The sequence below is a fragment of the Magnolia sinica genome, chromosome 16 (assembly GCF_029962835.1).
Source record: "Magnolia sinica isolate HGM2019 chromosome 16, MsV1, whole genome shotgun sequence".
Taxonomy (NCBI): domain Eukaryota; kingdom Viridiplantae; phylum Streptophyta; class Magnoliopsida; order Magnoliales; family Magnoliaceae; genus Magnolia; species Magnolia sinica.
Genome location: NC_080588.1, coordinates 65,811,066 through 65,822,851, shown reverse-complemented (window position 1 = coordinate 65,822,851; position 11,786 = coordinate 65,811,066). Strand labels below are relative to the sequence as shown.

The following is an 11,786-nucleotide window of genomic DNA, read 5'->3' as shown; positions in this document are numbered from 1 at the left end:
AAGCCAAAACACTGAGAAAGGTACAGGGCTCAAGTGGACCACAAAGAGGGGATTTAATGTCCACCATTAAAAACTTCTTCGAAGCTGGAGAAGTTTCGGATCAAAGCTAATATTTGTTTTTTCACTTCATCCACGTCTACATAACGTTATTAATAGGTTGGATGATAAAAAAAAACATCACGGTGTCCCTTAGAAAGGTTTCAACGGTGGGTGTCATTATCAATGCAACTTCCTCCGGTGTGGTCCACTGGAGCTGTGAACCTGTTTCAATTTTACATACATATCTTAATCTTAAAATGATATGAGAAAAGCGATGAATGGCGTGGATAAAACACTTACATCACGGTGGCCTCACAAAGCCCTGCTCGGACGGATTAATCCGTCCGGGCAGGGGTAGGACACAATCCGCGTCCTGTTAAGGCGCCTCATCGCGGGTTGGTGGCCCCACAGAGCCCTGCCCGGACGGATTAATCCGTCCGGGCAGGGGTAGGACGCAATCCGCATCCTGTTAAGGCGCCTCATCGCGGGTCGGTGGCCCCACAGAGCCCTGCCCGGACGGATTAATCCGTCCGGGCAGGGGTAGGACGCAATCCGCGTCCTGTTAAGGCGCCTCATCGCGGGTATGTGGGGCCAATGGTAATCTGGCCTAATGAAATGCTTCTAACCTTTTAATTCTTACTTTGAAAATTGACGAGTGGACATCCTGGCCCTGAAAGTAGTTAAAATTTTCGAATGATGAAAAATCTGGGGCCCATCATACCAACGGTCCAGATAGATGAACCATGCCCCACTTCCAGTCATTCAACGCCCCTCATCGACCGTGCAGTCATTCAACCCTACAGTCGCAACAGAAATATCCCTGTTTCCCTCTTCTTTCCTTCGTCGACTCAGTTTATTCTAATTTTTGAAAATTTCCATTCATATTCACCCATGGCTGCTGCTTGAAAACCTCAAATCACACACACACACACACACACACACATAGAGAGAGAGAGAGAGAGAGAGAGAGAGAGAGAGAGATGGCAATGGCAATGGCAAGAAGAGCACACCTTCCCACCATCCGGGCCCACCTACCCCTCCTCCGTACCCCACCGCCCCCATCTCTACCGTCCGATCACCATCAGAACCCTCCACTCGCCAGATCTGTCACCTACATGCCTCGTCCCGGCGACGGTGCGCCCCGTCCGGTCACCCTCATCCGCGGCGACGGCATCGGTCCTCTCGTCACCGATGCGGTGGAGCAGGTCATGCAGGCCATGCACGCCCCAGTCTACTTCGAGTCCTACGATGTCCGCGGCGACATGCCGCGGGTCCCACAGGAGGTCATTGACTCCATCAGGAGAAACAAGGTCTGCTTGAAGGGCGGACTCGCAACGCCTGTTGGTGGCGGGGTCAGCTCTCTGAACGTTCAGCTCAGGAAGGAGCTCGATCTCTATTCCTCGCTAGTCCATTGCTTCAACCTGCCAGGCCTGCCAACCCGGCATGAGAACGTGGATATTGTCGTTATTAGGGAGAATACGGAGGGCGAGTATGCAGGGCTGGAGCACGAGGTTGTTCCCGGCGTTGTCGAGAGCCTCAAGGTATTTTTTTTTTCTCTTTAAACTCTTTTCTAATTTTTGAGAATTTTGAATTTGTCATCGTTTGATTGAATGAATCGTTATGGTATTGTGTTTTTTGGATCTCGATGAATTGATTAGTACATTGGCAGTCGGAAAATTGGAGAATTGTGGGATAATAGGCCTTGGGAGATGTTTATGGTTTGTGCAGGTGGAGCCCACGGTTTTATGATCCTACTGTTCATCTCATGGGGCACACTGTGGGTGGGGTTTGCCCTGAAAATTTCCCAGATTGGAAGATCCGAACCCCTGGATCTTTTTCAGCTTTTTTCTTCTGAATGTGGATATTGCTTTCTATGTTTAATAGCCTGCTTGCTCCCAATGCTCTGGTGGGGCCTATTCGATCATTGGTCTGGACCCCCAAACCCCCCACGACTCCACACACACACACCAAATGCTAAAGACTTGCTTTGATTTGCAACTGCTGGTCAATCCATGAGCGGTTTACTACAAAGCTTCAAGACTTTATACATTTTTGCTGTTTCGCTTTGAAGAAGTTATTAGCCTATTGGCAGCCAGAAGATTGAAAAACTGCAGGGTCCTGATCCTTAAGAGATTTATGGTTTGCTGAAAATTTTAGTATGCACATCAGCACATGTGGGGTCATGGTTTTTTTATTCCAACCATTCATGTTGTTTGTCCATGCTCTGGTAAGGTGGGGAATGATGTTGCTGGTGTAGTAGCTAAAGGGTGTTGGTCATCACCTCTTTGTATTGGCAACTCGATTCCGATCCTTATTGTTCTCCTTTTTCAGCGAGTAGCATTTTTGTACATTTCAAAAAGAATCCTAACTGTTCATCTCATGGGCCCGACTATGGATGGATGGTCTCAAAGATATTAAAATTTGCACTTTGAGTTCTTTGTTATTTATTTATTTGTTTATTCCCTGTTGAATGTAATGGTCTGGGCAATCCCCCCACTCCATGAAAGCCCAAATTCTCACAACCACTTTGATCTGCGCTTCCACATATGATTCATGTCTGGTTTACTACAAAGTATCAAGACCTTTTAACAAATGTTATAAACTCTGGTAATCAGACTGGTGGCACAGAGTTCTTTTATATCTAAGCATCTCTCAAATCGACAGTAATTGGACCAGGCCATTTCCAAATTCCTTGGCCAATAACTTGACTAGGCTTAGTTCCATATTTCTTAGCTGATAGTTTGACTAGGACAGTTTCTCATGTGTTCATGAAATGGGATCCCAATGATATATTACAGCTGCATTTGGAAGTACCCCAAATTGGCATGCGGTTGAATATGTTGGTGGGGTCACCTAGTCGGGAGCTCACCGAGCATTTGGGGAAGTGTAGAAAAGAAACCGACTTGGACATTTAGCCTTTCTGTCCCCAGACAACAGTTCTGCTCATTTCAACTTATGAAACAAGTTGGTAAAATGAGCAGAACAATTTGTGGAAATTGATTCTTCCTGTCCCTGATTCCCGGGAAACCTCCGAATGTACCCCAAAAGGCCCTGTTTGAGAACAAGGAAATGAAAATATGAATTTGGTAAATCCAAGAACTTGTCAAATTCATGGATCTGCATTGGATTTGGATTTGGCAGATTCCAAAATCCACTGTTTGGGAATCAAACTGCAGATCCATGGATTTGGAGAACATTTGTTGTAGTGATAGAGCATTTATTGCAAATGAATTACTTTTTTGCTTTTACCAGAGTCTCATTTTGAGGATTTGTGAAGTCTTTAGTTTTTTGGAGGATTTGGATTCACCCCAAATCCTTGGATTTATGGTGTGAATTTGGGAATTCCACTGATTTGGCGAATCCCTAGAGGGGAGATTTTGAAATCCATGGATTTCACAAATCCTTACCTCAAATCCCTCACCCTAAACAGCCCCTAAGTTTACATGGGTAGGTCAGTACTGCTAGTTTCTATCTAGAGGATTTCCAATGGAATTGCTTCATTTTCACAAATTTTTTTTCCAAGATGCGTTGTCTGGAAATTGTGTTTGTTTCTCATCAGTGGCTTTGCTAGGTCATTACGAAATTCTGTTCAGAGCGCATTGCAAACTATGCATTTGAGTATGCTTACCTTAACAACCGAAGGAAAGTTACAGCGGTACACAAAGCCAACATTATGAAGCTTGCAGACGGTCTCTTCTTAGAATCTTGCCGGGAGGTTGCAACAAAATACCCTGGGATAAAGTACAATGAAATTATTGTCGACAACTGTTGCATGCAACTTGTTTCAAAGCCTGAGCAATTCGATGTCATGGTATGTTACTTTACATTCAATTCCCAATTCTCTTATTTTGATCTTGTGTGTGCGCATGTGTTTCCTTCTTGGTCAAGAGAACCTGATTCTGTGTGGTACAAGAGTGAGTGGAAAGTAAAGCCACTACTAACAGATGACTGTAGAAGACAACATGAGTTATTTTCATTTAAACCGCATAATTCTTATTGAGGATGCATTTAGTTGCACCAAGCATCATGATATTTCATGATTAGTCAATCTAATTTGGTGCAATTTCATGATATTGCATGATGTTTTGTGCAACCAAACACACTTGATCTTGTTTGTGCGCGCGTGTTTCCTTCTTGGTCAAGAGAACCTGATTCGGTGTGGTACAAGAATGAGTGGAAAGTAAAACCAATACTAACGGAAGACTGTAGAAGACAACATGAGTTATTTTCATTTAAACCGCGTAATTCTTATTGAGGGTGCATTTAGTTGCACCAAGCATCATGATATTTCATGATTAGTCAATCTAATTTGGTGCAATTTCATGATATTGCATGATGTTTTGTGCAACCAATCGCACTTGTATCAAAATTTACATATAAGATACAAGAAAAATGCTGTAATTAAAATATGAACCCAAATCTTAAACTTCCTATTAAGTGATTTTACTATTACTGATGAATAGAAGATGAAATATCTTTCTTCACAAACAATCTTCGTCCTGAATGTTCCTTTTACATGATACTCTTTAACATTGGTTTCAAGTTAAAAAGTAAGAACTGTTTCATGCTTCTTCCTCTTTGTTTTTTTTTTTTTTTTTTTTATTATTTATTTTATTTTATTTTAAATTTGAAAGATAATAATTTCATTAAAGAGCTGCAACCCCTATAAACACATATACAACAAATACAGGAAGAGAATCAAAACTACTTCCACCCCACCGGGAGATGGGATGAGATATCCAACCCCAGTGCCCACTCCATTTCAAAGAGTTTAGCTCTATTAAAAACATCTATTACTCTCCCCTTTTTATTTTTGAAACATCGATCATTTCTTTCTAGCCATAATGCCCAAAAGCCCACTAGCATACTCAGTCCCCTATCCTATTCCTTGTTTTCCCTATATCCCTTCCGTGCCATGACAAAAGAAAAGTATCTATGGAGCTTAGAATCATCCAAAGCACTCCAAAAAAGTTGAAGAAATGACCTCGCATCTCTCTTGCAAAAGAACGATGAAGGAATAGATGGATTCACCAATTCCACATCTTTGAAACAAAGCAGGCACACATTTGGAAGAACCATATTCCTCTTAAAGAGGTCGTCTATAGTTAACACCCCATTCCTCCCAACAAGCTAACCAAAAACCACCACCTTCAACGGGGCATCATATATCCATACGAAAGTCGTCAAAGACGTCCCTTCATTTACCTCATTATCATTTCTGAGCAAGTCCGAGTTTGAAACTTCGGAAGATATCTTCGATAGAGAAGATCTACCAATTCTTCAAACTCTTCGTCAATTAGATTATAGGTTCTAGATTACATCCTACACTCCCCCCCCCCCCCCCGAAAAACAACTTCCCACCTTTATGTTTGCTTCCCTACCTAGCCCCACTAGCCTTGGGAACCTATTACATAGCTTACTATCTCCAATCCACCTGTCCTCCCAAAATCGAATATTTTTCCCATCTCCCAAGTTGAAACCTATCCCTTCCCACACCCTATGTTTTAAGGACGCCACCGACTTCTACAAGTAAGAAGCTCGATACGAGGAGGATTTGGTCCACCATTCACTATCTACCCCATACTTCCTATCAACTCCCTCCATCGAGATCCCCGTTCTACCCCAAACCTCCACACCTATTTCCCAAGTAACGCTAAGTTCGTCTCCTCTAACTTCCTAAAACCTGCTTCTCCTTGGTCCCATGGTTTGCATGCTTCCTCCCACTTCGCAAGATAGAACTTATGCTTCTTTTCCGACCCTTAACAGCCCAACCTGCTCAACATGTAATCTAGGAAAGCCCAATCCACATGATCATATGCATTTTTGATATCAAGTTTGCAGACAATGCCTTTATTCCCTCCTATGTTGCATGAATCAATACATTCATTAGCCAGCAAGGAATTATCAACAACAACCTATCTACCATCTATGAAAGCCCCTTGAGAAGCCAAGATAACCTCTCCCAACCAATATATTCAAATTCGGTTACGTAACGGCCATAATGGCTGTTACATAATGGTAACAGTCATAACCATTATGCATTACGGGGTCGAAGCGGCCGTAATGGCCATTACAGAAAAAACAGACTACAACGGCCCTGTGACAGACTATAACTGGCCCGTAACGATGCCGTAACAGTTTTTTCAAAAATTTAAAAAGGGCTCGTAACGGTATCACAATGGTAATGGCGGTGGCCGTTATGGCCACTGTTACGATTTTGGAATACCTTGCTCCCAACACTAACTGAAATTTAGAAGCCACAACTTTTGCCATGATCTTATATGGACCACCTGACAAGCTGATGGGGTGGAAATCCTTAAGACATTTGACCCCTTCCTTTTTTGAATTATTGTTATAAATGGGACCCCTAATTCCATAGCTATAAAACCTTTTTCATAGAATTCATTCATCACATCTCCTCTCATCACCTCGCAAACTTCTGATAGAACACCAATGGAAAACCATCTGGCCTCGGAGCTTTGTCGCCACCCAACTCTGCCACGGCTTTCTTAATTTCTTCCTTTGAGAAGGCTTGTTCTAGAGAGGTTGCCACTTCTGACAATATAGAATCGAAAAGCAGATTATCAAGAATAGGCCAATGCCAGGCATCTTTAGACAAAAGATTTTTGTAAAAATAAGCTATTGATCTACAAATCTTGGGCTTCCCCTCTATCCTTTTACCCTCCACCATTAATGATTTGATCTTGTTTGTACATAGCATGAAAGAACTTGGTGTTTTTATCCCCTTTCAACCAATAGTAATAGCATGAAAGAACTTAGTGTTTTTATCTCCTTTCAACCATGTAGCCCTCAATCTTTGTCACCATGCTTCATTTATTTTTTCATGCTTCTTCATTTTTGTTATATTTGTTTTTTGCCTGAAAGATGATCGAATTTTATTGAAGAAAGAAAATCAAATACTATGAAAGATGCATCAAGGGCCAACAGCTAGTGACTCACTCTAGCGAGCCTAGCTGCCACCTTATTTTGACGCAGGACAGCCCTAATTATGATGCATACTCATGAACACAATTAAACAGCGGAAATAAAGGAATAAATGATCTAAAATTCTAACAGTAATCATCATAACTGAGAAAATCATAAAGGAAACATGCAATGGAGCGGGTCATCACCACAACCATGGATTATGGAATTCAATTACTACTTAGGTTGGATCCGGCGAGGGATGAGACCTCCCGATCTTGCATGGTCACACCCAATCGATCAACGAAGATCACTAGTCCGAAGAACCAAGAAGTTTCTCGGATTAGGGATTTGAAAATTTGGGGGTTTAGGGTTTTAGATCGGTTCTCAAGATTTTGATCGAAGAAGGATTAGCCAAAACTGGAAAATAGAAGGAAGAAAATTATTACCTTGAAGAAGTTGGAGGGGCACAAGAAGAAATTAGAAGAAGAAGATCAAGGGAAGAGAAGAAGCACCATTAGAGAGAAGAGAGGAAGGAGGCAACCAAAGGGTTTGCTTTTCATTAATCAATAGTTAAAATTCGAGTTTAGGGCTTTAGCCCACTTAAATAAGCAAATAAAGACATAAAATTACTAAAATACCCCTAGGATAAGCAAATAAAGACATAAAATTACTAAAAGACCCCTAACTAAGTCAAAAACGCGCAAATAACATAAGTATGGGAAAGTTTGGGTGCTCGGTCTTCTTTCTCCAATATTCCTTCACATGTGTCTTCCCTAAGTGGGGTCTTCTATATGTCCAATCACATGTGAAAGGTCTTCAGCTCCTCAATAGTCGCTTATCCATAAGGACGGCACTTGTGGTTGGCGCTTTCTTCGTTGGTACACCTTGAATGCGCTTGTGTCCGCATCACATTTGTTACTCTCCATGTCAAAGAGCACCAATCTCCCATAGCAGCTACAAGGAATTTTACTATTGTTTTTTATGAACAAGTGCAGTATTTATCATAATGAATGAGGTTTGTAATGAAAGAAATGTACATGTCACAGTTTTAAAACTCAGTGACTCGACTTGAAGCTCGGCTGAGTCTACTCGACTCGACAAGATTTTGAGCTGAGTCAGAGAAACTTGTTACAGAGTGAGACTCAGTGAGACTTAAACCAAGTCATTCACTGTTTAAATGTCTTTATTAATTAAAAAAAACAAAAAATTAAATGCGCAAAAGCAGATTCGAATCTGTGATCCTGCATTGCATCATTACCAACTAGCTATGCGGTATATCTGCTGCTTGTTTAGCCATTAGTCATTCTTCTAATTCAAATATTTATTATTATTTTAAATACTTTTTAACTTCATTGTTAAATACTGAGTTGAGGCGAGTCTTCGAGTCAACCTAACCTGTCTGCATATGGAGTTGAGTCGAATTTCGGGTTTTTAAAGTATGATACATGTAAGAATGGTAATATTGTCTTTTAAATTTTGGATCTGCCTCGCACACACTTGTAGGGTTAGCAATGGGATGGTGTCAAGCTGAGCAAATGCTAAAATTCTAATATGCCCGGCCTGATCTGCCTGACACCAGCAATTCAAAAATCAGGCTTGAAACCTTTCAAGCCCCTAAAATTGCAACCCATGCCACTTTACTCTCCTACACGGAAGCTAATGAAGCCTTGTTGACATTTGCAGGTGACACCAAATCTCTATGGCAATCTGGTGTCGAACACAGCAGCGGGTATTGCTGGAGGCACAGGTGTCATGCCAGGAGGTATTTTAGACACCATCGGACTCCACTGTTTTGGATTTCTTTCTGTTTCTGTGCTGTGATTTTTAACCATATATTATTCTGCATTAGTTTCCGATTACTTTCATGGTTGCTAGAAATAACTGCCGGCTTCTGTATTGAATTGTGAATCTCAAATTATTAGGGTCACAGTAACTTGTTCATCAGATGAGTTCTCCATGACTCAATTGATATCTGCAAGAATGATTTACTGGGACCAAGGTTCCCTTGATCACATGCCTTGGTTTCCCTGGTATGTTCTTCCAAACATCCCATCAGAATCATTTGTAAAAGTGGAGCCCATGGTTGTGTTTCAGACCATCAGTCAGACGGCATCTTCTTATCCCTCTTCTTAAAAAAAAATTAAAAAATTAATTTAGTTTTTTATTCAGACAGCATCCGCCATGGAGTGTTTCTGGAAAGTCTCCCAGACTGGAAGATCCTAGCCATAAAATCTTTTGACCATTTTCTCCAAATGATCTAGTCATCTAACCTTAGGCCCACTTCTAAAGACTTAGATTGGAGGATACTATGTATATCCTCAGATTTTTATTTTTTATTTTTACACACGCACTCACACCCCACACACACTCACACCACAGTGGAATTTCACCACAATGGGCACTCAAACCCATGATGTCATGCATATCCTCAGCATGAGGATCATGCAATTCATCTTATTTTTGTGAGGGAAAAGTATGTACACAGTTTCACTGAGAGTCGGTGTGCACATCTCCCACCATCCAATACTGGCAAGCAGGAATCTTAACATGGATTTTAAAATGCACAAATTATATTAAGTTCGCATTTTGAAATGCATGTGAGATTCCTGCCAACCATTGTTTAATGTGCCCACTGAGCTTACTGCATTGCAGGTTGGTTATGTTGTATACATGTAGCTTCTGACCTTACCTGTAAAACTTCCCGATCACACATACTGCCATTGCAGGCAATGTTGGTGCCGATCATGCCATTTTCGAGCAAGGCGCATCTGCAGGCAATGTAGGAAGTGAGAAGATATTGGAGCAGAAGAAAGCGAATCCAGTTGCATTGCTTCTATCATCAGCAATGATGTTGAGGCACTTGCAGTTCCCTTCGTTTGCTGATCGTTTAGAGACAGCTGTCAAGAGTGTGATAGAAGAAGGCAGGTACCGGACCAAAGATCTAGGAGGAACCAGCACCACCCAAGAAGTTGTTGATGCAGTCATAGCAGTGATGGACTGATCCCGGTCTATGTTCTCCTGTAATCCATTATTCAGCCAAACGGTAACACCGTAATTGCCCACGTAATATTTAAATTTCTTATTTTTCTCTCTTCCTACATAAGCAACTGTTAACCTTTTTTTGCGGGAAGAGGGGGGGAATAATCAAGTATCTTCAGTCCAAGAGGTATTGGGAATGCTTGAATAAGCGTGAATGAATAGAATAATCCATTTTTGTATAATTAGTATTTTTCTCACATTGAAGAGCCTTTTGGACTTTGATGGTATTTGTTAGGAATTGAGGGATCTTTCAGTTTCTTTTTATTCATACTATTAGGGAAGGAAACGTAGCTGATGGTTTTGTCCCTATTCTAAAATACTCTTGAGTGACTTGATCACTTGGTGGACCCAATGCGAATTGCAGTGACTCAAACCAAGAGACTTGGTGAATCGCAATGTAAACATTTAAATGTGAAGGGAGGAGGGAAGTAATTGAACCCACGGCCTCGGTTATAGGGGAATGCACTTGAACAAGTGCATTATCCAGTCTCTTAAAAATGAGCTGATGGAATTATAATTTATGCACTTAAACTTTGTAATCCCCACTAAAGCTGATCAGAGCAAAACCTCTCTCCACTGCAAAGGAATCCGCAAACCTCCTCTGTGACCTCTTTGTGCGTGGCCATTTCGAGGTTGGAAGCTATGATGCAAGAGGGCAACTTTAAAGTCCCCCTTCATTGAAGGTATTGGGGTAAGTTCCTGGGCTCCTCGACCACCATGCAGGTGCTTGGGTGACCGTGACATTTCAAGAGGTTTCTGCACTGTTTCCAGGGCCAAAGATATGACCTGAGCTTTTGCAATTTCAGCTCCTGTGCTCTCATGAGAAACTCTGAGCTTTCCCCTTTCAACCTGGACAGGACAGCACTGATTCTCCTATGTTTGACCTTAGCATCATTGAGTCAATCGATGGCCTTGCGAGCTTCCTCACCCAGCCCAAGAATTTTTTTAAAAAAATGGTATGGATCTATGCATTGGCATGTTATCTAGGGACCAATCACGAAAACAAGTCACAATATCATCAACATCATGAATTGTATTGTTATTAATCTCTATCTATATGTATGTATGTGTATATGTATGTATACACCTTGACTTCTTTTTCATTACAAATGTATAGATGCTTCAGGTATATGGCATTTATTCACGGGGTCATTGAAAATTCTACATTCAATACCGATACTGGCGGTGATACGACCAATATTCAATCGGTCATATATATCTGTTTGGTTGATTTTGGGACTGATATCAATATTTATAACATTGCCATGAAAAACCATAAACGGGGTATCTTCATGCATAGGCTTGGTCTCAGCAAAAAATTGCTATCAAACCTCAGCCGTCTCTTATTTTCCATGTTTGAAGGCCCCACCTTGACCTAGGCAGCAGTCCTGAAAATGAGAGAGGCAGAACTGTGGTGGTTCACAGAAATCTGACGGGTCACATAAGCCCATTCTATCTGCCCCTTGCGTGGATCGGTAGATTCAGTCGGTAAATTGCCCCTCTTTTTACATAAATATAGATTATTATTGCTAATATTATTAAATTCTAATTATAAAATATCAAGTTGGGTAGAGTCTGCGTCCATCTGACCCAGCTGAACATTTAGTCAACTCCAGTTTTAGGATTTTTGATAAATGGTTTTGCCAAGATGGGTCTAATCTCCAATCTCTTCTGGTTGGAGCTTCTCTTTGTTGTAATCTGCTGTTTTTCCTTCTTCTTCCTCCCTTTTCCTTTCAAATCGAAACTCATTTAATACTGACAAAAAAAAAAGTGAGCATTCT

At 41.2% G+C, this 11,786-nt stretch overlaps 1 protein-coding gene across 1 annotated transcript; it reads left to right on the top strand.

Annotated features, from left to right (window-relative positions):
- The first annotated feature begins 657 nt into the window (after positions 1-657).
- LOC131229518 (isocitrate dehydrogenase [NAD] regulatory subunit 1, mitochondrial-like) lies at positions 658-10,273 on the top strand. Its single transcript, XM_058225496.1, has 4 exons — positions 658-1,580; positions 3,611-3,850; positions 8,650-8,728; positions 9,693-10,273. The coding sequence occupies exons 1-4, from the start codon at positions 1,020-1,022 to the stop codon at positions 9,965-9,967; spliced, it is 1,155 nt and encodes a 384-aa protein (XP_058081479.1). The 5' UTR covers positions 658-1,019; the 3' UTR covers positions 9,968-10,273.
- The last annotated feature ends 1,513 nt before the right edge of the window (positions 10,274-11,786 follow it).

Bases quoted from the DNA above. Each gene is read 5' to 3' on its own strand.
- LOC131229518 (XM_058225496.1), top strand. From the start codon at position 1,020: ATGGCAATGGCAATGGCAAGAAGAGCACACCTTCCCACCATCCGGGCC. The intron at 1,581-3,610 runs GTATTTTTTTTT...TGGCTTTGCTAG, and splicing joins GCGTTGTCGAGAGCCTCAAG to GTCATTACGAAATTCTGTTC. The intron at 8,729-9,692 runs GTATTTTAGACA...CTGCCATTGCAG, and splicing joins CACAGGTGTCATGCCAGGAG to GCAATGTTGGTGCCGATCAT.